A 25,896-nucleotide genomic window follows, 5' to 3' on the forward strand; every position below is an offset into this window, starting at 1 on the left:
GAATTTGTTTTTGTCAGTTTTAATCATACTGGTTATTGTTTGGGGACACCTGGACATTTTTTACCATGATTGTTTCAATATATTTTTTTTAAATGATGGAATACACTACTGACAAAAAGTTAGGAGTGTCATATTCCGCTTGATGGGGAAATTTAAATATCAACCTAAACATGACTTATAACCTTTACATATGAACTGCATTTATCATTTCTACCAACGTTTAAATGCACGTCCAACTTGTTCCAGCATTTCTTTATACAACAAAAAATCACAGTAATTATTTGAACCACGACTGAACCAATGTTATAATTCGCCATTGTAGATGGTTGGTCGATGTAATAAGTTCTGTTACCACTCAAAGTTGCTACATACCTAGAAAATACTTTATTAAATGGAATTGGATGTGTCACATCTGTCAGTTCTTGTTTTGCACAATACAGAACATTAATGGACAAAGGAACAGTGTTGGTTGGCTAAAGGGTGCCCACATAGCAAAATATATCTCCAATATATACAACTGATTTCTGTCCTTTACGCTGACTTGTCGATTCATGTAACACTTGAGTTGGGTTGGGGTGGGATTTCTCAAGATAGTCCAATTCGGTGTCTTTGTCCAAACTGGTTTTATACCTGCCGGTTCTTCATCAATATATTGGCATACTGCTGTCTTGCTCGACTCGCAGGCGACACACACGTCGAAGGCATGTCCAGTTTCACGGAGGCTGAGGAAGGAACACTGGTTACAAAACGTTCAGGTCCAACGCCGCATCATTTTGACATTGTTATTTAGGAGGCAGTTTGAGAATGTACACAAAGGCGCCAAAAATCGCATCGGGGTACTTACAATTGGCTAATTCTCTTGATATGGCTTCGTCCAGATCTTGCCGCATCTGGAATAAATCATAACGGCCACAGAATGAATTGTAAATGGAATTACAAAAAGGCAGAGAACATTAAAAAAATAATCACCAATTGGTTCTTAAGGACTACATTGGGCTAAAGAGGTGACAATAAATCTGATACAAAATGGCCAATTACCAATTCAACGTTTGGACACATTTATCGCACCAACCTTGGCCAGGTAGTCCTCCACACTGCGGCTTGGTCCTTCGCTCGGAAGGTTGGGGACTTTTGAGCAGTGGCATCGGTATTGGGTGTAGGCTGGCGGCGCCGGGCCGACTCCGTCCGAAGGGGGTCCTTGATTCCGTCTCAGATTGAGCACCTCCTCCTCCAGCTGCTTCTTGGTCCTCTCCAACTGGCTGCAGGAGGACATTTCTTTCTCCAGCTTGGCCTGAAGTTGGTCAACCTGGAGATTTAACTGAACAAATGGGAAAAAATTCAAAACATGAAGTCGAGTTGAAGCAGATTTTGCGAGAGACAAACCTTTTGTCTGTCCTCGACACTTGTTTGCTGATCATGCAGTTTCTTCTTGGCAATTTTAACCACAGATTGAAGCCTAAATGTGAGAGTGAAATTCAGAAATGCAACAATGACATATATTAGGCTAAGTTTTGTAAGCACCTGTAGATTTCCTTTTGAAGCTCCGAGTTTCTCTTTATCTCCTGGTCCAGACGAGAGTTGACGGAACATTTTTGTTCTGTTAATTCCTCGGCTTTCTTTTGGGCCATTTCCACCTGAAATAGAACTTGTTCAACATTTGTCACATTTGGAGTTTTTGACCACTACTTAACATTTAGTGTCAATGACGGTTATTAAAGATATTAAATGAACGAGTTAACGGCCACCTGAATCAACTATGAGATAGTTGTAAATTTGCTTGATTATTATTTTGGGCTTTATACAGATGACAAGAAATTAATTTGAACGATTAATCGATTAAGAGGGGGTCGCCAATTTATTGACTATGAAAATCATTGTCAATTAATCTGCTTGATTATTTTGGGCTTCATTACAGATGGCAACAATGTAAGCAGCACTGAATCTTTTATTTTTTTTTTTTACTTCACCTTTACTTTTAGCTTGTCATTGTCTTGGAGGAGCCGAGTCTTCTCTTCTTCCACCTTTGCTTTTAGCTTGTCATTGTCTTGGAGGAGCCGAGTCTTCTCTTCTTCCAAGTCGATGCGGTAGCGCGTGCTGAACTCCAAAGAAGCTTCGCACTTTGAGAGCTTCTTTAAGGAGTCATCTAATTCTTGCTGCAGCTGCCTTTGGCAAGTCTGTGCCGCCAAAAGCAAATTCGGGCAACCCTCCAACAACTGCGTTAGGTAATGTACACCAAAAAGGTGTTATCAAGTATTGATCTCACCTGCCTCTCTGTTTTCTCCTGCTCCAATCTCCGAACGAGAACTTCAACTTCATTCGCCTTGGAGGCAAGCTCCTTCTGCGCCGCCCGCCCTTGCTGGACCTTTTCCTCGCAATCACTGCGAAGCTTAAACAAGGCATCCTCAAAACCTTTTTTGGCGTCCGTCAAAGCGTTCTCCTTGGCCTCAACTTTGCTCTGCGCCTCCTCCAGCCGTTGCCGCAGCGACGCAACTTTGTTCTGAACCTGCTTGAGGTGCTCCTGAGCGTTTTCTTGGTGCAACGCGGCCCGAGCGGCCAGCTCCTTCTCGGCTTGCAGGGCGGCTTCCAGCTCTTTGATACGCAAAGCCGTCTGGTCGCTGTCGCGTTGCGCGGAGCTCAGCTGCTTGTCCTTCTCCGCCATCTGCACGTCATATCGCCGAACGTCGCTCTCCAGTGCATTTGCCTGCGTCTTGGTCTTGGACAGCTTCTGGGAGAGTTTCTTGACATTGTCGCGAAGACATGCGACTTCGCCGGGCGAGAAACAAACTTTGTAAACGAGCCGTCCCGAGAGTAGAGACGCAAATACTGACTTGCGAGTCGCTGTTGTTCGTCCTTTTCTTGACACAGAGCTTTCTTCAAGTCCGACCGATCCCGCTCAAGGCGAAGATCTTCCACCTGGTCCTTGAGGGCCTCATTTTCCTCGGCGAGGTCTTGCTGTTTGATGCTGGTGTGGGCTTGTAAATCCTCAAGTTCTGCTCTCAGTTGCTCCTGAAAGATAACGGGGGAAGACACGCTGAACTTTTTTTTAACACCAAGACGTATAAAATCGTCTTTGGGATTGAATGAGATAGATTCCAAGACCTCATTGTTTTTGCTTCTTTTGTATTTCTCTTCCATCTCTTTCAGTTTGACCTGTTGACTGTTTAACGTGTGCATCCATGAATTGAGCATGGTGTGATTCAGCGGCAAAAGCGTTTGCGCGCGATCCTCCCCAAACTGGCCAGATGAAAATAATCCAACAAATGAGTTCAACAAAATGGCCCACCTCCATGTTGCTCTTCCTTACCTTCTTGTTGGTACTTTCATTCGACACGATGGCCTTAATAGCCATTTTCAGCTGAAATCTGTGTGGTGAAAATAAATCAGGTCAACCAGTCAATGCCAGGTGGTAATTTCACACGAAAACATCAAATTAAATGGTCTGAACATTTCATTTAAGGCAGCCAGAAGAAAACGAAGCGGCCGTTACGTGAGCTTTTCCACATCGCTTTTCGACTCCACATTGCTTTGCTCCAAGAGATGATTTGCGATTTCCAGTTCTTGAAGCCTCTGTCTGTCATGATGACCGTTTGCGTTCAGCGAGCAGCGCTCGTCGATGTCCCACAGATTCTTCTTACTTCTGGAGTCTGAGAAATACAAACCAGATCAGAGACCATCGAGTAAACATCATTTGGCTTTCCGACCAATGTTACCTTTAGTGACCGCGTCCAGTCTGATGTCAGAGTCCTCTGAAATGACACCATCGTCGGAATCTTTGGATAGCTCGCAGTCTTCGGTGATCTGACATTCACAAATTGGGCATAATGAAAAATAATAAATAAATAAAAATTTGAATAAATAAGAAAATAATAAAAACATTTAACTTACGGCAATAGTGCTTGGTGTTCTTTTCACATATTCCGCGGAAAATAGAAAAATAAATAATTTAGATTTTGGAATATATACATGTGCTCTAACAAGCATGAAGGTATACCTTCCGTCATCTTCTGACAGGTCGCTTAAACTGCTGCTGAAGCCTAAGAGATCCCTGCCGATTCCACTCTTGATCTGAGTGACACTGATGTCACATGCTTCGCTAACCACGGTAAACTGTGAGGTGTCCTTCGTCCTTCCGTCGGGGCTCGGGTTGAAAATCTGCTGACTTGGCGATTCCGCCCTGTCGTAAGAAACTCAAGTGTAATGTTGTGGAAGACAAAAAAAAAAAAGCAGAACATGGAAAATGGTGCAAACCTCTGAGAGGTGACAGCTGTCTGGACTTGATAAGAAGCTTTCATTTGATTCACCAAGTTGGTTTTAGGCTCATTTGGAGGCGTCTGCACTGTCAAATGAGTTTCGTGGGCCACCTAAAATACAGTAAAAAAAAAAAAACAGACAGTGCCCGAGTTTATTTTGTAAGCATCCAACCTCTGGGGTGAATTTAGGACAGCTCCAGTAAGTTTCAAATTTTTTTGCTTTGGCATGAGAGCACAAACTTGTACAAGTTGTAAAGCCAACATCAACCTTACCGCAGGTTCTATTTTCTTGTTGTGAAAAGGTCCAGCTTGGGTCTCAGCAGTCGTGTTTTGACCAGCAGTGCAAACTGCGGGGGCAATGGAGACGACCTTTTGTTCGGCGAGTAACTGAGGCGCCTCATTCTGAGATGACTCTTCTGCTTCTCCAAGCACGATGATGTTCTCACGAGCAGGCGACTGACGCTCTGCAATCTTGTTATTTTTCAGGGGGCAGCCAGGAGACTCCGCCACAGAGTCGTCTGATCCGGACTCTGAGCGGCAGGCTTGGCGAACGGAACAAACGGGCGCGTTGAACTTCTCCCGAGAACTTTGAACATGACTTGAAACGGATTTCTCCTCCTCTCGGTCGCTCAGACTCTCATTACAGGTCTCGGGTAACGCTGTCGCCGTCTGAAATGTGAGTTGAGGAGGAAAAAAAAAAAAAAAAAGAGGCAAGCTTTTATATGAATGCATAAAATATGTCTCCACATTTTATTTCTAAATGAAACAATTTTCATTTAATATTATTAATTTATTTGAACATTTATTTATTATTATTTATTTAATATTTATTTTTATTCATTTAATATTTCAACTTTAATATTGCTTCCCAATGTGTTGTAAAACAACAATTTAATTAAATAGGAATATTTTATTAAAATATTTATTAATATGAATTTTTATTCATTTAATATTTTAACATTAATATCCCTTCCCAATACAGTTGTGTGTTTGTGACGGGTCACCTTTTGCCGCTGCTCAACAGAATGAAAACCCGGTTTGCCGTCACACGTCGTTGAGACTTCGGGGGAGCCTGAAGGGGAGGTGAGATCTTCACACAGAGAACACGCTCTCGCTCGTCGGACTGCTGAGAAACGATGAGCGAGCCTTTTTTACCTCGCCCAACTGCTTCCTCAAGCGGCCGTTTGTCCTTTTGGGTCCGGTCACAAAATGAAATCAAACTGTCGTCGTCCCAATCGGATTCTGAAGAAGACACATTTTAACAATGTGCATATTTGAAAAAAAAATGAAAGACCAGTCAAGTCTTACCGTCACTCTCCTGAAGAATCACTTTTGGGGAATGGTGACGTACGAGTGATCTCGGAGATGCGACGGGTTTTTTGTCATCCGGATTGATTGGTTTTGGTAGCGCAAAGGGCGCCTTTGGAGGCACATAAAAAACATCTTCTTCAAGAGATGAATTGAAGCATTCTTGGACGTCCTCAAGCTTAAGGTCATTTTCGCATCCAGGCAGACTTTCAGGACTGGAAATGCTTGAGTTGTCTAAGGCTGATGCATAGCGGATGGCATTTAATGACCAAACATGCAATGTTACATTTCCAAGCCTTACTTACCTTCCTTGCAGTCAAATTGTCCAAAACCACGTTCTTCCGTCAATTCTATCAAATGAACCAAGTAAGATGTTAAAGACAATCACGTCGGTTATGAAAAAAAAAAAAAACGAGACTTACCAAGCTTTTCCAAGCTCTCTTCTTCACATTTGCTCAAAAGCCATTTGTTCTTGTCTGTCTGAGGGAGACATTGTTAAAAAATAATAAATCAAATAAATCAATAATAAATACAAATAATATGGATTTGGCTAGCTTTGTATTCTTACCTCTTTTGGTTGAAATTTCTCTTTTATAGCATGTCCAGCTCTGGCAAATTCACTAAAAGGCGAATGGAAGCCTGTTAAACAAATCAAAAGCTTCAAGATGCTGTTTTTATTTTCTCCTCATGGGACTACTAAACTGAAAGCGCTATACAACGAGCCAACAAGTTGATTAAAAAAGTGACGACATCACCATCTTTGCTAGTGGATGGTCCTCCACAAGTCTCCAGGGCTTCAGCAAGGTTGACTTGCTGTAATTTGACGATCTCGTCACGCACAAATGGAGTTGCCGGGGACCCCGCCACAGGGTTGGCTTGCTCACTAATAAGGAGGGCGCAGCTACAACAGAGTCAAGACATCATCACTACGTTTTGGGGCCATAAGTCCATATCCAGGCGACTAGACCTGCACGCAAAAACCTCAGACACAAGCGCTGTGTGTTGGCAGTGAACTCAAATTCCACTCACTTATATAAGCAGACGTGTCTGGAAAAAAATGGTGGCAAAGACAAGATAAACTTACGCTCGATGACCGCTCTCAACAGCGTAGTCCTTTGCCGACAGTCGCTTGTTATCTTTCAGTGTAAAATCTGCTTTAAAGGATAAAAGCATCTGCACCATGTCCATGTGTCCATTGCCAGCGGCTATCATTAACGGTGACCTGAAAGTTTTGTTTTTTTAAACAAGATTCATTTTGTAGGGCGTGTCATCGTTTTGCTTCAACCTTTGGTGTTTGTCCAAAATATTAACATCAGCGCCTTTCCTCAACAGATACTCGGCCACCGCGACGTGGTCTCCTCGGACTGTCAAGGTCAGGGGTGAAAGGCCTTTCTTCAAAATAAGATCGCAGACATCGGAATTACCAGCAGTATGTCGCATTTTGATGTCACGTGTGTTTAAGAACGGACAGAGATGGAATCACCAGATTTTTGACATTGAGGTCAGCGTCTTTCTTCACGAGCATGATGACACAAGAGAGAGAGGGGATATTGGCCGCCAAATGTAAAGCTGTGTTTCCGTCGACATCCGTCAAGTTGGGGTCAGCTTTGTTGTCCAGCAGAAGGTTCACACACAGATCACTCTGGCATTGCACTGCCTGGTCACATGACGACAAAACGGAAGCCGTCAACCAAAATGTATCCGGCGTGAAATTGCTTCGGCTCACCTTCATCAAGGGAGTCCTCCTGTGGTTGTCGCGCAGATTAACGTCGGCTTGTATCCCTAAGAGGAATTCCACCACCTCAGCATGTCCATTGGCGCAGGCCAAATGAAGGGCAGTCCTAGAAACAGGAGAGATGATAAGCATGCATTTTGTTTTACCCGTTTGTGACATCCATTTGGCTTACCTGTTGTGCTCGTCCACCTTATTAATATCACACATGGCATGCCCCCGCAGCTTGGTGACGTCACCCAGCCAGGCAGCCTTGTGGAACTTTTCCATTTTCCTGCTATTCACCTTGTAGCCAGCACCAGCAGTGGCTGGGCTACCACTGTCTGAAGCACTACTTGATGATCGCATCTTACTTGAGAAACTGGCAAATACTTTCTTCATCTTAACACAGCAGGAGCGTAGCAACGTGGCCTAATTGATGTAGAATTAAAAACTCCTTATTCCAGAAAAGTCGCACATTCGTCTTGGTAACTGTAGTTTTTGTATCTGAAATAATTGCTTCGTTTTGTGACGCCGAATGCAACAACGTGATGTTGAACTTTTTTTACCCGCTATTGTGGCAGCAATGAGTTTCCATAAACTTACCTGAAATGTAAAATATAACTCGCGTTGAAGTAATGTATCTCACATCTTTCGACTGACACTTCACATATTCAAACAGAGAAGTCTAAAAATCAAGCTGACCGCTCAATGCTGTCAAGCTGCTTTACTGCACGCCTCAAAGCAGAGAAATGATTTTCAGTTCTCCACCTAATGAAGTTTTTAAACGCCACATTTTGAAAAGAAAAGAAGGCGGAAAGTGTGCGTAGACAATTTATCATGCTCGACGACTGAAAGCTGCAAAATAAAAAGTACACAAATAACGGTGTGGCGTTGTTGTGCATGTTCTTGTAGTTGGTTTGAGTTTCCATAAGTAACCGCTAGGTGGCAGTGTTTGTCTAGAAAATATTACGATCAAAGTCAAAGTCTGCTTTATTGTCAATCTCTTCACATGTCAAGACACACAAAGAAACCGAAATTACGTTTCCTCTATCCCACGGTGACGAGACACAGTACACGATAGACATACAAGTAAACGACACTAAATAAAAACAAAGAAGGCACAAACAATAAATGGTGGTTCGCAAATGCACGTGAAGTGCAGAGACGCTGTCAGAATGACAAATAATTGTTAGAGCACCATTTGAAACATTAAAACCCATCATTGCAAACCCCAGAAATAATGCATGATAAATGTTCGAGGCAATGCCATATCATTCTTTTTCCATCCAGCATCAGAATCTCATTATTGTCCCTGAAATTGAAATTAATTTTGTAGCAGGAGCACATAAGACAAAGACATTGACAAAAAAAAGGAAACATTACATGTTCGCTCCAGAGCTGATACCTTATCAATAATTTTCAGTTCTTGCAAAATATAATTAGTGCATCGCGCAGCCATGCAAATAAGCAATTAGAATAATCCAACGTGTAATATTTACACCATTAGAGCAAGCCAAACTATCATGTGATATTGTGAACAGCTCGACTTTGGTACTCCAGTCGTCATTGTCTTTGTAAGGACATTTTCTTCTCAGGCTCCTCCCTTGCTCCCTTCGTAATGAATGGCAAGAAACATCAAAATTAATTTGCAAGCCAGCAAGTAGAAATCCACATGGGGGACTAAAGTATTTCTAATCGCAGATATACATTGTAATTAGATTGTGAATATTGTGTTCAGAAAAAGCAATGTTTCCCCGACTTGGGGGCGGCGGCCTTGGGGGAGGTTCCAACGACATAATGAAGATGATGTCACTGCTTTATTTGAGCTTTGTAAAGTTTTTGCGTCTCTATCATTTAAAGCACATCAGATCCTCTAATTAGAAGCGGTGAAGGGTATTGGATATGCAATTAGGGGAGAAGCTACCGTCACCCCATAAATCATGCATCATTTATTCTTGTATGGAACCTCCACCTGTGTTCCATTGTACGACGAGCAAGTTGTAATGTATTGAAAAGTCTGCTCTATATATGCACAATCCATAAAGTGCCCATCAAAATAGTTCAAGCAATTATTTTGAGCTTCATCTAACATCATTAGCAGCTATTCCATTTTGAAAAAAAAAAAAAATCTGGTGCATTATCTTTCAAGCGTGGACCAAGAGGACCATGTTCTCATTTTGGTAATGACCAACTTTGTGTACGTATATATATATATACATATATCGGCAGCAATGGTATTAGTAGCGTTGATATTTTCATTCTGGTTAGGTCATGCAAATTGTTGCCGTGATTTGAAAAATAATAAATGAAGCCAATGACTATGAATGAAGAAGCCATCTTCTGTGCAGTGGGAGTCCCAGTGACAGTGGAAGAAGATCAGAAGGCCACGAACAGGACAAAGTGGGCAGCAAAAGCAGTTCGCAGAAAAACAAAGAGGTGTTAAATCAAGATGACACCTCTTTGTGCTCAGAGAAGCCGGAAGCGAGGTAAGCACAGCTGCATTTTGAACAGCAACATTTTTTTTTTAAATCACCATAAACGGAGCTTCCAGCTTTGCCTTGCGTTTGTTTCCCAAGCAGAGCTTGGACGGTATCGCCATTGTCCGAGCGGCTCTCCATTGCAGACAAATCGGAAGAACAGACGGCCGAGAAGATCTCGCTGCTGGAAGTTCTTAGCAAGGCCCATTCGAACAGAGCCGGTCGCTACAACCGAAATCCTGCAGTGTACGATGACATCGCTTTAAGTGACGATGAGGGAAGGTACGATTGCAGCATCTCCGTTGTGTGTGTTTTTTTTTTTTTCTATGTTGGATGAAATTCTTGCTGATGCGGAGGTAAATTTGACTGCGGGTCAAACAAATATTATTTGTTATCAACAGCTCACAATCCAAGCAAAATGGGATCAAACAGGTAACCAATAAAGCAAAATGGCCTTTCCACTGAATGGTATCAAAGTGAAATTCAATAGTTTGAATTCTGTTGACGCTTTCAGCGCATGGGAAAGGTCGGCGGCGTCTCGGAATACCTTGATGACTTCACGTCCCCGTCATTTTTCACTGAAGGTAAACTTGGAGTCTTTGCCTCCAATTAATGTTGGTTGTAATGCCAAAGTGAATTTAATTTAATTTAATTTAATTTAATTTAATTTAATTTAATTTAATTTAATTTAATTTAATTTAATTTAATTTAATTTAATTTAATTTAATTTAATTTAATTTAATTTAATTTAATTTAATTTAATTATTTTTTTAATGCCAAACTCATTGGAACTTGAGAACAACATCTCGTCTGATGTAATTTGCGGACTTGCTCTCATATGCTTTTCTTGGCTTATCTTGACCAGATGACCAATTTCGAGTGAAGCCTAAAGAGCAGAAGGCTAAAGATGATCTTTGTGTCGTGGATTACAAAAATATACATATAGAAGATGAACTTGCCAACCTCAGGTAGAACCTCGGTCTTAGGCCAATCATCTCTCTAATGATCTCTGAGCTCTGCTGAGTTTTTTTTTTCTTCTGTCAACATCAACAGATCATCGTCAAAGCAACAGCAGGAAGACTGCCTCAATACCATCAAGATGGCTCAAGTGAATATTCTCGAGGTGAGCAAGAAACCAATTGAAACCTTGTTGCGGATCTGGCAGCGATGTGACTTTTGAGCTCTACCTCAGCTGGAACAGGAACTCCAGAAGACCCACGATCAACTGTGTCAGGAACGCTCTGTAAACGCCCAACTGCAGCACAAACTCAAGCAGCAGACTAAGGAAGACGACGGCAAAAGCAGCAAACATACCAAAGTAGACAAATCGGAAGAGTCCAATTGGGCTTTCCGATCTGTGAACGATGTGTCTTTTGCGTTCCAGGTTGAAGAGGAACTCCAACAAGCCCACGATCAGTTGCGCCAGGAACGCAAAGCAAATACACAGCAGCGGCAAAAACCAAAGACTCACGACAGCAAGCAAGAGACGACCACGGAAGAGGACTCCAAAAGGAGCAAACATCGTGAGGTATGATGGAGCTCATTTGGAGCAATTTGAAGATTCAAATACATGAAGATCAGGTCCATCTTTCAGGAGGATGTGAGCACAGAGCTGGAAGCGCACAGCAGCATCCAACAAATGGAGGAGCACGAAACCCTCAATGAGCAGCTGGGAGATGTTCGCCAAGATCTCCGACTCACCACCGACATTGATGCCCAAAGTTTCTTGGAGTGGAGCAACATGATTACGGGATTCAAGTGCGAAGTGACCGTCGCCAACGCCCGACTGGCCGAGGCTGAGCAACTTCGGTTGGAGATGGAGAAAGCTCTGCTCCAAGAAAAGGAGGAACAAGAGCGGCTGAAGGAGCAACTTGCAAGTCAGTAGTGGTTGGACGTTTTATGTTCTGGGTTTTTCTATATTTTGTAACATCGACATTATTGTCTCCAGTTGAGAAGGCCAATCGGGAAGAGACCTTGACCAGCTTGACACAGGAGCTGTCCAAAGCCAAGGCGTACGGCTCCTCCATGGAGTACGAGCTACTGGAAAGAGAAGCCCAATACATCCAAGTTATGAAAGAAATGAAGGAGCAAGCAAGTTTTTTGGAGGAAAGAAAAAGGGAACTGTGCATTGCGGCGCTGAGACAGAAGGAAGCTGATGCCGCCGCTGATACCATCAGCGAGGAGGTCGAGCAGAGGTGAAACTTTTCACTTGCCGGGCTAGAGGCGTGAAAGTAATACCGTTGTATGTTTGCCTTAGACTGGAGTCGGACGATCTCAGTCAGGCTTCCTCCGTAAAGCAAGATTCGGAGGAACCTAAGAAGGAGTCTAACGAGGCCTCCAGGGTGAGTGCTTTAACTTCAAGCATTACAAATCTGATTGTGGTGTTGTCTGATTATGTCAAAGTGCAGATGCTGGCAGACAAAAGCAATGCCGGGTCCTCCTCTGATCAGGATCAGTGGAACTTTGGTGAGGCCGGCGTACCTGGGAAATATCCTCTAAATCATCACACTTAGAGACCCGTGATCACCTTCCACGTGTCTTGCAGAACCTCCACCTCCAGGGACGGAGAAGATGGAGATCAATGATGACAATGATAGCAATAGAAGCGGCGAGGTGACGGGGGACGACGCCAGGTCTCAAAACCAGCAGCCGGCCAATGAAGGGCGGGACTGGCGTCGGGACTTTGATGTGTTCCTGGATCTCCAGCGATGTGGTTTTGAAATGCTGGAGCGAGAGCTGAGCACTTTGAATACCCGCCTCCAGAGCCTCCAGATTTGGGCTCTCCCGCTGCTCACTTCCATTGACTGCCACCTCCAGCGGCTTTCGCAACAAGCACCTGGTACAGTCCGGTCCAAGTGGGCCCTGCGAAGATGGGGCCGCTCAGCTAGCGAGGCGAGAAGAATGGCTGACGACATGGCCGATCTGATTTCGAATGAATAAAGTCTCCTTTCATTGGCCAGGTGTGCACTGACGCTCTGGGCTGTGTTCTAATATAGCAACTGACTGATTAAAACATCAAAACCGTATTTTGAGGAGATCAAAATATCTTTCACGCCTGATAAGCGTAAACACGCCGCAGTATTGGAATCGGTGAAATCCGATAATTGTAAAGTCAATGTTTGATCCACGCTCTCTGAGAACTACCCACATTTGATTCAATGCAACTGACCTGAACGACAAGGACTTCTCAGTCTTGTGTGTCCACTACCAAGTGAGAAGATTGGAAGACAACTTTAGGGTGTAAATCGTCTTTGGTTTTAAGACCTGAGATAAAAAGCACAGCTTCTATCCAAAGCAGCAGGTCTGCATTTCCTGAACGGCGTCATCTGCAAACCAGATGCTGATTTCAGATGCAAATTTTTATTTTTTTTTTACCCTTGGAAAAAACACATCATTACAGGCGCCATTTTTTCAACTTCCTGTCGAGGGATCATTTGTTTGCTGTCAATCATTTTTAATGAGGTGCCGATTAGTTTCTTGAGAAAGAGCACGTCGAGACCCGCGAGGCAGCTCTGAGGCTCATAACTACGCCTCAGCGTTGACGGGAAGACCCCGAGCACGCAATTGCGTCGTTGGAGGATGTAAGCGCGCTAAATCAATAGTCAAATTTGTTTCTTCGCAAACGGTCGACATCTGTAATCAGTCAGACTTGTTTTGTTTATTTTGGAATACCTGCGAGTTGACACCACTGTACTCACCTTTCGGTCTCCTCACAGAGGAATTTTGGAATTAATGCCTCGGTTTTATTTGGGTAATTCATTTGCTGGTCATACGATGTTTCCAGCCATCTGGAAATGTTTTTTGCTAATTTATTTTTTTCAAAAACCACTGAAATCGTATAACGTAGCACATTAAATTATTACAGTAAATTGTTTTTTTACAGTAAATACTTTGCAGAGTTAAATAAAACATCAAATATGCACACTTGAAATAGAATAGAAATTTTGGTTTCAACTCACCTTTAAATCAATAATTGTTTGACCCAAACAAGCTCTATAATTTCCAATCAATAAATCAGAAGTGCCCTCCCCCTCCAGAATAAAAAAATATGGATGAAAAAAAATAAAATATATATATATATATATATATATAAACAAAATAAATATACAAAATAATAAATAATACAATCATAATAAAATAATCATAATAAAATAACAATAATAATAATAAGAAACAATTATTTTTATAAACGTTCCTATTGCCGCATCCGCCTTTGTGAACCACAAAGTCGGCCGCAACTATCGGTCAGCCAGTTGAACCTGATTTTTCAGCACATTAAACATACACGCAATCATGGTATAATCCATTTTCTAGGTCAAGGAGAAGGAAAGCGGAGACAATTTGAGGAAGGGGATATTTCTACAAGCATTTCCTTACTCACTTCATCCTGAGCTAAAATTGAGCAGGCCTGAAGCTCTCGGACCAATCGAGTTGTTGTCACTGAAGCCGCCACGAACGCGATGGGCCAGATAAGGGATGTGGCGGACTTCCCTTTTCCTCAAACTGGAGGACCCCTCCATGGGAATGTTGTGCCCCCAATTTACTTCCCATATTACAGTTTAATGTGGCTTCTTTGGACATTTGTTTACATTTGCATGCAGAAACACAAGCCTGGAAATCAGCCCAACATTTTTTTTTATGTCCAATCTGTTGTCATCTCAATGTAAACGGTCGCTAAACTACAGCGTCTCTATCCCTGAGGAGCTCCAAATTAATGGGCGCTGTGCTTAATGGTGTCATCAACTAGACTAGGGGACGAGAAGAGACCAGTTCAAACCAGTTGGGGAGCTCATCCCACTAAAGTCTGTCTGGAAAGCGTCTCAACTGCAATCGCTTTTCTCTCTCTCCACCCCAAGCCAGAAAAGGAGAATATACTACACAATCAATCATCTTATGACTTTAAAACATGGAGAGACACTGTAAGAGTCTCGAGCCTGGGGTGCCAGGGAACTAAAACATTTAAATAAATAAATAAGTAAATGAATAAGAAATAAAAAAAAAGACCTCCAAGACTTCTCTGAGGCTTTGCCAGCAACATTACAGCTTCTCGCTGCCAGAATGGGATAAAAAAAAAAAAAAAAGAAGATACGCAATTTATGTTGTCATTTATTATTAAGTTATGTGATCGGCTGCAACTTTCAAACCCGAGATAAATCAATCTGTGTTGGAGCCATTATCTCTGAAGGGAGTTGTATCTTTCTGTAAATCACTTTTGTTTTGTCTGTGGAATAAAAAGTAATTGATTATAATCGTTGGGATAAATGTAGAAAGTGTTCCCTTGTTGTAATTAACTTTTGTTATCAAACTTTTTTGTTAGGCAAAATTTTAACTACTGAACTTAAAGGTGTGCTCTCCTTGATAAGGTCAAAGATAAAAAGCAAGGTGGCCGCCTTAAGTCCGATGTCTGGACAATGAGCTAGCATGTCCATTTTGGAATTTGTGCGGAAAAAAGCAAGATGGCCGCCTTAAGTCAGATGCGAATCTTCCATGTCCATTATGGAATTTGTGAGGAAGCTTTGGAACCCAAAACCACAAAAGCATCAGATGCGAATCTTCCATGTCCATTATGGAATTTGTGAGGAAGCTTTGGAACCCAAAACCACAAAAGCGTGAGACAGACACGCTAACTGCTACTTCGCTCGGAAGGTCATCGCCGTGTTAAATGGATTCCCCCGCTGTGACATAAGAAAACATTCGCTTGCCTCGTGTGACAGCCAGCACACGTGAGGTCACAAGTGGCAGGAAATTGGAACGCCAGTCAAGACAGTCTGGGAACACTTGGGTGAATTTATTTATTTTTCTATTTGATATAAAGCAGGAAAAGTCATTTTAATACGATGATCTTTTCTTCCCCTCTTCTAACAAAAATAACACAACGTCTGCTGGCATAAATTCCAAAAAGTCTGCACAGACCGTGTCCTGTTTTCGTCTCTGTGGGGTCAACAACCGAGGTCACAAAAAAAAATGTTTCACCTTTTTTTTTCTCTGTGTTTTGGACCCGCTGCACGCTTGACAAATGCGGACAGTCGGCGGGGACATCTGGAAAAGATTTGCTTGTTTTCTCATCGAACTTCGCACTGGTAAACTTTGAGTCACACCAGCGGAGAATCAAAGAGGTTACGAGACACGGTGAGGACATCCACGCATGGTTGCGTCGGGGAAATGTTCATGGGATCACCAAGCGGCAGAAAAACAACGTGTTATGAAATTGACCCAGAAGAGCTGATAGATGGTGCCAAGTCGCTATTTATTTGCTGTCGAAAAAAATGTTTCGCTAAAGGATAAATTTACATTTACGGTTCAATTATAAGCATCTCCAAATTACCATTAATCAAAAAAAAAAAAAAGAACGACACATAATCCCCGTGTTGCCAGCTCATAATTCAAAACAGTTGCTGAACTGGCACAGCGGGTGATATTGCGTAACATGTTGTTCACAGATGTAACACATGAGACAGGAGGGTGTCGTTGCTTTCTGCGAAGTCATCAATCATTCCTTTTATTCACAATTTGTACTTTGAGATAAACAGAAAAAGTTCTGGAAAGGATTTGTGCTCTCAGTAGAATTTGGATATAATACTTAAAATATGCCACCAAAGTTGAATGCCCACAAAGTGCGACAAATTGAACCACAACTAAAAGGCAAACTACATTTTAATTTGAACCAACATCAATTTAAACATTTGCTGTGATACACTTATCAAAAAATCTCTTCCAGTGTTTGCAAATAATCACTAGGACAATAAAATCAATATTAAAATCAATTAAAAAAAAATCAAACATCACAAAAACTGCATGTAAAAAGGATGTGTAGACATTTTATATCTGAACATTTACTACTGGGATTATCAGGATGAAACATTTTGTTCATTGCTCACAAAACGGTTGTTCAAAAAGAAAATAATAATAATAAAAAGAGTCATCACCAATAAATGAATGAAGGAAGCCAATTTTCGGCATGGTTTGGGACCGACGGAAAATTGCCGGGTTGCTTTTCCTTTCCGTCATCACCCGAACAACCACAACCGCGTGAACACACTGAAGTCGCACTCCGGGTCGCGTTTCAATGTCAATCACGTTAAGCCCGATGGAAAAGTCATCAGAACCAGCGCTCATTCTAAAACATCCTCCAAACACTCCAGCTCTTGTTACCAAGACAACCGGGGACGATTGCGTGCTGGCTCTCAAACTTTTTGCTATTAAACTGACGCTTTTTCAGAAATGCTTGTTATTTTCCCCAATGCATTTCATTCATCATCAGTGCTCCCTTTCTTTTTTTAACTCTACTACACGAAGGCCCGCACGCTTTCCTCCATGGGAAACGGGATGTCTGCCATCAGTTTACATCCTGACACGCATCACAACTTCAAGCATCAGTGACACAAATCGCAATTTCCCAGCAGCCAACGCCCTCCCACGCCTCCCGTCGGGGATCCCACGCGGTTTATTATCGGCGCGGCATCGGGGGAATTGGACAGATCTTAACAGTAAAAAACAAGCGAGAGGAGAAGTGGGGCCGGGGGGGGCGCTCGGTAGGACGTAGACCTGGTTTCATAGTGACGGGGTGCGTGTCAACAAAACGGGGACAGACCTGCATTGTGAAGACGAAGGCACCGCTGTTCAAATACACAAGGTAGTTGTCAAGTGAGGCGGCAGCCAGCCAGCCTCACCTTAAATTGCGCAATCCCTCACAAATTCAATCGGGGAGGCCTTTTAGAAACCTTTGTAAAGTTCCTCTTTCGTTAATATTGTTTTTCATATGAGAAGACATAATTTGGTGCTATTCGTCTTCCACCCGGACGTCTTTAATATTCAAATGTTCCAGGAGCTCTCCATAATATTGTTAATTATACATTGGAGGGATAAAACCTGTCTGTTGTTTGATGAAAACTCAGGTTAACTATACAACTATATTTCTTTTCCCCTGACTCCTCTGGTGCTTAATCTTTTCCAACATTGTAATTTGTGGCCTGATTTGATACATTCAACTCTGCACCGCACTGTACATATCATTCGGGCTTACCACCAGACAGCCGGGCTCTGTTCAAACTTTTGATGAATTAACATACCACATGGGCTTGAAATATGCGCGAGACCCGTCACCTTCATGCGAATGATCATGCGTGTCTGAAGTTTTGCAAGCAGAGCGCCTGCTCCTCTAACATCCCAAGAGCAATAGTAAGGCCGACCGCAGTGAAAGGTCTTTCTTGGCCCACGGTCAGCCTCGTAGTTCATCCAAAATGTGTTGGAGGGCCGCAGAAGATGGCTGAGCAACAGGCATAACAACCCCCCTTCTCTTCCCTCCATGTGAAAGTGAGCAAATGTTTTCTTAATGGAGCTTGCTGTTGTCTCGGCACGTCCGCCTTTGTTTGCGGTGCGAGAGCGTTCTCGCGAGAGTTTTGGTATCAAAATGATTCATTGCCATTCGTAGAAAGCCGACATTGCGAGCAACCTCTGACACCACGGGGTTCGGTTTCCGAGGAGCTGAGAGTCAAACGAGGCAGGAGGAGCTTTGCGCCGTCGACTATTGTCCGCTTCAAACTTTTGTCCCTGACAGCTTCGAGATTGTTTCATTCCAGCAGAAAAATGGCCACAAACGATCTGTTTTGCCGCGAGGCGATTGAAGGAGCCGTTAGTATGCGGGTAACTAGCCAAGGGATAAAAAGAGCTGCAAACGGCTCTCACTTTTTTCCTATTAAATTCTGTTGTCAACAAGCAGACAGTGGTAATTGTGACTGTGTTCTGTTTTTTTAATCACCTGCGTCTGCTGACATTTTAAATAACAACAAATTTTCCTTAGTTGGAGAGTAATTGTCATTAGTTCTTTGCACGATTTTTTAAATGTCTGACGACTTTATAAAAAAAAATCACTAATAGCCTGCTTTTACTGGCAAAAAGACGCAAACTTATTTTATTATTTTTTATTTATCGTTTTAGCTACAAGTGCTAATTATATGGACTACAAGGCATTTAAATCTTTTCTCTGTGTACTTTTTTTTTTCTTTGTTTTGACTGTAAACCAGGCAACAGGACGCTGCACATCAAGAGAAATAATACTCCACTGAGGGAAAAGTTATGTACGGTTCTTAGCAAGACTTTGATTCATTTGTGAAGGGACTTCCAACTGAGCGCTACTAGCAACAGACGAGCTCATATTTTTGAGGGTTGGACAAAATTTTCTTGGCTCACGCACTGAGAAAATACATTTTCCTCTGCCGGGCTTGTTTTGTACACGTGCAGTGGAATTCAGTGGCTACATGTTATCTGCTTCACGTAAACATCCCGTCCCCCCTTCGGACCCTCGGGCATCGCATTTTGGATCTTTGAGTCTTGGAAAATGAGCAACGTAGTTGGAGGTGGTCTGAATTTTTTTTTTTTTATTGTGGTTGAGTAAGTATTGGCGGTCACAGTGATCTGTGAGAAGGTTGTTTTGTAAAAAAAAAAAAAAGGCCAGGTCATTTATCTTGTTAGGTCATGCGGCTATGACAGAATGGAAAAAAAAATAAAAATAAGCGCTGTCATCTGTACGGAAATATGTTGCACAAGCCGCCGCAGCTGCTCCGATATGCATGCGTTTAGTTTGGGGCCGGCTGTGATGGATCCTCGCAGGTTGTCAGGTAACACATCAAGCCGCAGCTGAGGCAATGCGTGATGAACGCCAAATGTCTTTGACGGTCGGTCGGTCGGCCTGCTCCCTTTCTTTGTCAGCCCGCTTATGCTCGTGTGATTTATCGCCAAGACGAATTCATCCCAAAAAAAAAAAATCACCATCGTTCATTTGCGTTTGCCTGCCAGGCAAAAGAGTTCAGATGAGGGGAAACAAAGATATTGAAACCATATTGAACGGTTACATTTGTTTCATGAAATAAGTTGACACCGCAATGCGGTAAATGTGCGGAGAAATGTCTTTTGACGACGGCTGTGAAGGCCAAAATTTTGTCTGAGCGGACTTGGAAGTGATGAGGATTGTGACACCCCCAAAATCAGCACATGCTAACCGTGTGATTGGAAAAGCAGTCTGAATCCGGCCAAACTGCACCTTAGAAATATTTTTTAAATCTAGAATAACTTTATATATTATTATTAACATTATTAATATTATTGTTATATTCAATAAAAAAAAAATAGTTTTAATAAAAAAAATTTCAAGTAACATTCTTACTTGAGGACTGTTTCTGGCCGCTGAACGATAACTTATTTTAAAATCACTCCAATTGCGGATAAAGATTTAAAATATGTACACAGTATTCTAAATGTTATTTCATTAGTACAACTTGGAAAATGTCATCCCGGACTGATCTGAGTGGATAAGAACAATAGTCCACTCCACTTATCTGATTGTGTGACAGTAGCATATTAAATCTGACTTTTTTTTTTCTACGCGGTCTTTCTTTCTTCCTCGGACGTCACCGCTTGCCTGCCTCACACACACACGCACACGCACACGCACACACATTTGCCTCAATAAATCATTTGATTGGCTGCTGTGTCATGTTGGAAGAGTTGAACAGAATTATTTGTTGACGTCAGAATAATGACGTAAGCATCCACTTACAATGTCACCAACAAATTTACCTGCCGATTTATGTGGCGTGCATTCATTTTGTAGCTTACGGAGCGGAGAAGACTGTTGCAAACTTGTGGATATCTGTGTTCAAATTAGCATTTAGATGCCATGTAGGAGGTCTCCTCTCACATTGGAAAATAAATGGCTGCTCAGCATGCTGCTACTTCACATTCATCTTCAGCATTGCACAAACGATAAGAATGCAATCCTGAGAAACTCTCATACTTGAAGCCTAATGAAAAGTGATCACATGTGCAGCAGGGGGATGTGCAACTGTCCACGTCTCATCTCTCCGCAGTAGAATTTTTAATAAAGACAGAATTGCGGACCAGTCGTAATGCCACTTTATTTACCCCAAATGAAATGCGGTCAAATCCCGAGCGTGCGTATCGAGAGAAGCTCTATTTGTAATCTAATGATGTCTTATTGTGAGCATTATTAGTAAAATCACTACCATTAGCTTGCAGGTATAGAGAGAAGCAATAAAATATGAAAATAAAAGGAATACATTTTCATGTGAGGTCTTTCTGGTCTTGACATGAAATGGTTATACAGAAGCAGGTTGGACCCGATGTCGCTAATTTTGCGCAGGGAGGGCTGCGCCGCTATGGGAGAGCTCACAGTCGACTTGAAGCCATTATAGTAAATTCTACCATTCCCTTTTAAAGAGGCATGCTAGTCGCCCACTCGAGTCTGGACACTGTGGAAGTTCATCTGCACCGTGAAGTGGCCCTTGAAAACCGTCGCTAACCTGCGGTTGTTAGCCCCTTTAGCTATCCCACAAAATATTCGTTATATTACACAAGATTTGTGTTGGTTCCGTTACCATTTACGGCACAGTGTAGATTCGCGGTCCGTGAAATTAGACCCTGTGGACTTGACTTTTTTATAAGCTAATAAGTTTCAAAAGTCCAGCTACACATCTGTTCCCTACTGACTTCAATTGCATGACGCTAACGCTAAGACAACAGAAGGGCCGTAATGGCTGTCTTACCAGAAAGTACGCAGGTGATCCGGGATTATCATTGGAATGAAAGCGAAGCTTTTCTCCTGGTTTTATTTTTTTGTAACAACCCAGCTAGAGTGCACATTTTCTTCAAGCCGTTATTATAAACGTGTCTCATTTCTCCATTTTGCTGCTTTAAGTGCTTTGAGGCTTTCCAGAAGCAATGGTGCGGAGAAAGCAGGATTCCATAAGGCTGTCAACCTATAAAGCTCTTCAAGAAATACGTCGAAGCCTGACTGTCAGGTGGACCCGCTGCACGTTGTGTGCATTTTAGTCAAGCGTGTTATTTCTTTTTGGCCGGCAATCAGGGGACAATGTAAGCAAAAAGTCAGGTGTTTCTCCGATGAAAAGCAGCCAATGCTCACGCAATGACAGCGGTAAATAACATTAGCGGCTGTATATATTAATTGACATATTTTGGAGATGACGTTACAAATTTACGGTCCAAAATAAAAGAGTGCGCTGTGGCTTAAACAACTTGCAGTGATTTAAACATCGTCTCTCTTTCCCCATCTGCAAGACGTTCCTTGTAAGAGGTGTGGCGCGACTGATGATGTTTTATGAAGGACATGCCCAACGTCCTCAGACTTGAGGTCCCTTTGTCAGATTAAATTTGAATGTCGGCAATCCAGCAATGCATGGTGAGAGGCAGAACAATAAAATGAGCTGCCACTAGAGAGCAGAAGATGTAACCACCATGTGTTGCTAGCGCTGGCTAGCTAGCACTGTCTTTTTAGCGTTGGCTCGCTAGCGCTAGCTAGCCAAAGCTAGCTCTGACTGGGTATAAACACGCTTTCTAACAATCGGAATTGATTTCTATTTATATTTTTTGAGCGCATGTGACAATAACCCAGCATAAAAGATGTAGGGTCACTTTTCCACGACACAGACACTCCCACAGATTAAATAAGGAATAAACTATCCTTTTGCTTTTTTTTTCCCCCTATAAAGACACAACTCACGAGTAACATCACACACCAGATGATTTGTGGAGAGAAAGTGTGGGAACGCAGCAATGGAAAGTGAATGGAAAAAGGCAGAAAGGTTAATCAGAATTTGAGGCACGCTCAGGGCTAATTCTCATCACTCCATTCTTGTTTTCTCCATTTGCATGTGGGTAATTATTTTGGAGCACAATTGATTGTCGATCTTACTCAATTAGCTTCACTCGCCAACAAACAATGTTGAAATAAATTGATTACAATGATTACAGTCATCCAAATCTGTCTCTACGTGAAAACACTGCATTGCTTATTCAGGGTCCATTTCATTAAGTGGAAGTAGAGTATATTTGCTAGTCTGAGTCGTCATTGAATGTCATGAGGAATCCAGACGGGATTTGACTCAAATCAATTCCCCTCTGGCTTTCACTATCTCTCGGATATTAAAACACCGCAAGGGTCACAGCGTTGCCAGGCTTCACATACCAGACTTCACCGTGTCACGACATGATACAGAGACACAAATCGAAATGCCTAACGAAATGGATTCAAACGTTGGGTATCAAAATCCTACACACCCGTGTGCAATGGCAGTTTTGTGATTTAAAAAAACAAAAAGGCCTCGGAAAGCACAATTGTGCACTGTCTCTTTAACATGTTTAAAAAAAACTTGAAAACTGCAGCTGTTTTCCGCTTCCTGTGTTTACTTTCACTTCAGTGCGTTGCTCGGTCAGGTAAGAAGGGACAGTTTTGTGCGGTGCATGATTGTTTTGCAAGGTTCATTTTCAACAAACAAAACAAGCGTTCTATTTACACTCGTCTCAAAGTCCTCTCTTGGATGGCTCAAATTTTCCATCAGAAATGGCTTTGAGTAGTTTCTTTAGTAATAACAATGGAGAACATTAATGGTTCTTTCGAATAACTCTGTTGACCCCGTCATCTCCATCGTCAGCCTTGTACTTGCATACTTTTCAGCATGTCCATTTGAGTTACGACGTCTGAATTCTTGAACACATGTCGGCGAACCCTGTGTTGTAATTGTGCTTGAAACGCTTTGATCTCTCTCCAGAAGATGGATGAGATATCATCTAGTGCAGGCAGCGCCGCGGTCCCTTCTGCCGACGTTCCACCTCTGAGGCAAGGCGAAAGCTTCCACGTCTTCATCAGCTACAGCAGCACCGACTACCAGTGGACGCACGGGCTCATTGAGCAGCTGGAAGCCCAAAGCCTACACGTCTGCCACCACGAGCGCGACTTCACGCCGGGACGCACCGTGTTGGAGAACATGTCCGAGTGCATCCAGGAGAGCCAGAAAGTCCTGCTGGTCCTCAGTTCAGAGTTTGTGAGGAGCCGCTGGTGTCTCCTGGAGGCCAACATGTCTCTTTTCCGAGACTGCCTGGGGAGGAAGCCTATCGTCCCCGTGCTCCTGGAGCCGGACGTCTGCGTCCCGCTCCACCTGTGTCACCTCACCTACCTGGAAGCCCATAATCCAGAATTCTTGGCCAAGTTACTGAAGGTGCTCTTCACCCCTAACCGGCAGCTCCAAGGCTCCACAGTGGTTCCCTACCAGCCGCCGTCCATCTACAACGGGAAGGCCCTGCAGCCTTTAACTGCCGTGAACGTGGAAAATCTTCAGGCGTGGGACGCCGGCCAGTTCAGTGAGATGGACGTTCCGGACCAACTGCGCCTGATCATTGAAGACCAAACCAAGTACAGGGAGGCCATTGGCATCATCAACAGCGTGTCTCCTAAGAAAGTGTGGCTGCGGCCACTCTGGAAGAGGGTGATGTTCTATGTTACCGGGCTGACTGTCCTTTTGGGGTTACTTGGAATGTTTTCGTATTTGACAACGTCCGCTCTGGTTAATAATTTTCCCGTAAGCCCCACCTACAATTCCATAGGAGAGCGGGTCATAACCATCCTAAGTTTCTTCTCCGTTCCAATCGGCTTGCTCGTTCACCTTTCTCTTTGGAAGCTCGATGACAAGAAGTACGTCGTGAGGGAGATGCAAAAAGCTGCGGGTCAAGCCAACGCAATCCTCAGCAAGGAGAAACTCCTGATGGGTTGTCAGTCCAATTCCGTCATTTATCTGACCTACATTTCCCTGGACGCTTGCAAAGGGGAATTTGCGAACACGTTTCAGCATCCGGCCAGCGCGGAGAAGCACTTTAAATTAGCTCTAGTCCACTTCTCCTCAGGGTATGCCTGCTGCCTTGCTAAGCGGCACTTCCCGTTTCCACAGCCTTGCCCCGGCCCGGCTCATATGGAGGGAGGGGTGTGTTTTTGTCAGTATGTTTCCCAGCAATTGAGCCGAGGAGAGTGGAAGTGAGAGTATTGCGAATACCAGCCAGACCAAGCATTTGGTACAGTCTTGACTCATAAATCAAATATTTTTGGGAAGAGGAGACACAAATGGACATGACACTGAAGACACAGTATACTGATATGTCTGCAAGATTTTTTTTAACTTTCTGATTATGCATTGTACTGCAGTATCCTCTCTAGGGTTTATGTCTGAAGATTGACTTGCACCGCTGTCAAACTCAAGGCCCCGGGGCCAGTTCTGTCCTGCCTCAATACAAAATAATGTACATAGATGTCTTGTTTCTTGTTTAAGTCTGTACCAAAATTGCCTAACATTAAAATATAGCACACTTTTTGTAATTCCTTTTCAAAATAAATTGAACAAATGCTGAAAAAAGTCTTTATTTTTTTATCTACTGTATATGGTCAGAAAAATATCTGAAAAATATATATTTTTACACCCCTGCGTCCGTAAAAAGCTTCTGTCTGTATATGAAAATAATCTACCTCTTGATTTGCTTGCTTTTTTTTTTTTTTTACAACCAATTAAGACATAGCAAGTTGCTTATGTAACATTGAAGCTGGCCATCAGATGCGCGATAAGAAAACAAATTGGGTCAAGATGTGAAACCAATGCCATATTGTAGATTAAAGGGTCAATATTTGCCATTCTTTACAACATTTTGAGCAGCGACTCAGGATATGAGGTGACCTTTATCAAAAAATTGCGAACAAACAATGTCAACAGACACCGATGAGAAGATTGGATCTCAACAGGGTTCACCGGCGGGTCAGCGGTCACAGTGTACAGTATGCGCGACAGCCGTGTCTTGTTTGATGAGCAGTAAAAATGTGCCCTCAATTAAAATCCTATCAAGACCGTGAAGCTTATTGCCATATAGCGGAAAATGAGAACAGTCCGGCTTATCTTGTCCAATGCTTACGTCGTCGTGTGTCTGTGTCAAGTCTTTAGTTACTGACCTGTTTTATTCAAACCTGTTTAACCTGTTTAGCTGTTCAACCTGACCTGTTTATTCAGCAGCAAGCCAAGCTCATTAGGTACATCAATGACCCGATGCAAGAGCTGCATCAAAAGATATATAGTAGCCATTAACTCAACAATATGTTTATTGTGCTTGTACTTTTGAAGTGAGGCAGATTTAGTCTGGCCTCACTGACAGTTAAAAGCAGATAGACAGATAGACAGACATCTGTATTTTTAATGCCACCCGCATTACTGTAAAAAAGTCATTTGAGTATTTAAAACTACATAAAAGGTGTCGCCAACTAGTGGCCTGGCATGCACATTACATTATCCGTTTATTTTGG

General features: G+C 42.6%; 2 protein-coding genes across 2 annotated transcripts; one reads left to right on the top strand and one right to left on the bottom strand.

Moving 5' to 3' along the window:
• Window positions 1-301: 301 nt before the first annotated feature.
• Window positions 302-9,409, bottom strand: LOC133157626 (ankyrin repeat domain-containing protein 26-like). The gene is made up of 28 exons (XM_061284312.1): window positions 7,466-9,409; window positions 7,285-7,399; window positions 7,042-7,215; window positions 6,844-6,950; window positions 6,643-6,780; window positions 6,314-6,459; window positions 6,127-6,197; window positions 5,981-6,038; window positions 5,864-5,908; window positions 5,559-5,798; window positions 5,406-5,492; window positions 5,255-5,322; window positions 4,524-4,919; window positions 4,249-4,361; window positions 3,992-4,174; window positions 3,886-3,904; window positions 3,711-3,798; window positions 3,488-3,644; window positions 3,305-3,362; window positions 3,100-3,234; window positions 2,829-3,006; window positions 2,264-2,763; window positions 1,968-2,174; window positions 1,522-1,634; window positions 1,384-1,456; window positions 1,073-1,318; window positions 845-890; window positions 302-722 (listed from the first exon to the last, which is right to left on the bottom strand). Exons 1-28 carry the CDS (start codon window positions 7,669-7,671, stop codon window positions 625-627), a joined length of 4,065 nt encoding a protein of 1,354 aa, XP_061140296.1. The 5' UTR covers window positions 7,672-9,409; the 3' UTR covers window positions 302-624.
• Window positions 9,410-22,970: 13,561 nt separating this feature from the next.
• LOC133157408 (uncharacterized) lies at window positions 22,971-24,964 on the top strand. Its single transcript, XM_061283908.1, has one exon. It carries the CDS (start codon window positions 23,336-23,338, stop codon window positions 24,590-24,592), a length of 1,257 nt encoding a protein of 418 aa, XP_061139892.1. The 5' UTR covers window positions 22,971-23,335; the 3' UTR covers window positions 24,593-24,964.
• The last annotated feature ends 932 nt before the right edge of the window (window positions 24,965-25,896 follow it).

The sequence above is a fragment of the Syngnathus typhle genome, linkage group LG7, assembly GCF_033458585.1.
Source record: "Syngnathus typhle isolate RoL2023-S1 ecotype Sweden linkage group LG7, RoL_Styp_1.0, whole genome shotgun sequence".
NCBI lineage: Eukaryota > Metazoa > Chordata > Actinopteri > Syngnathiformes > Syngnathidae > Syngnathus > Syngnathus typhle.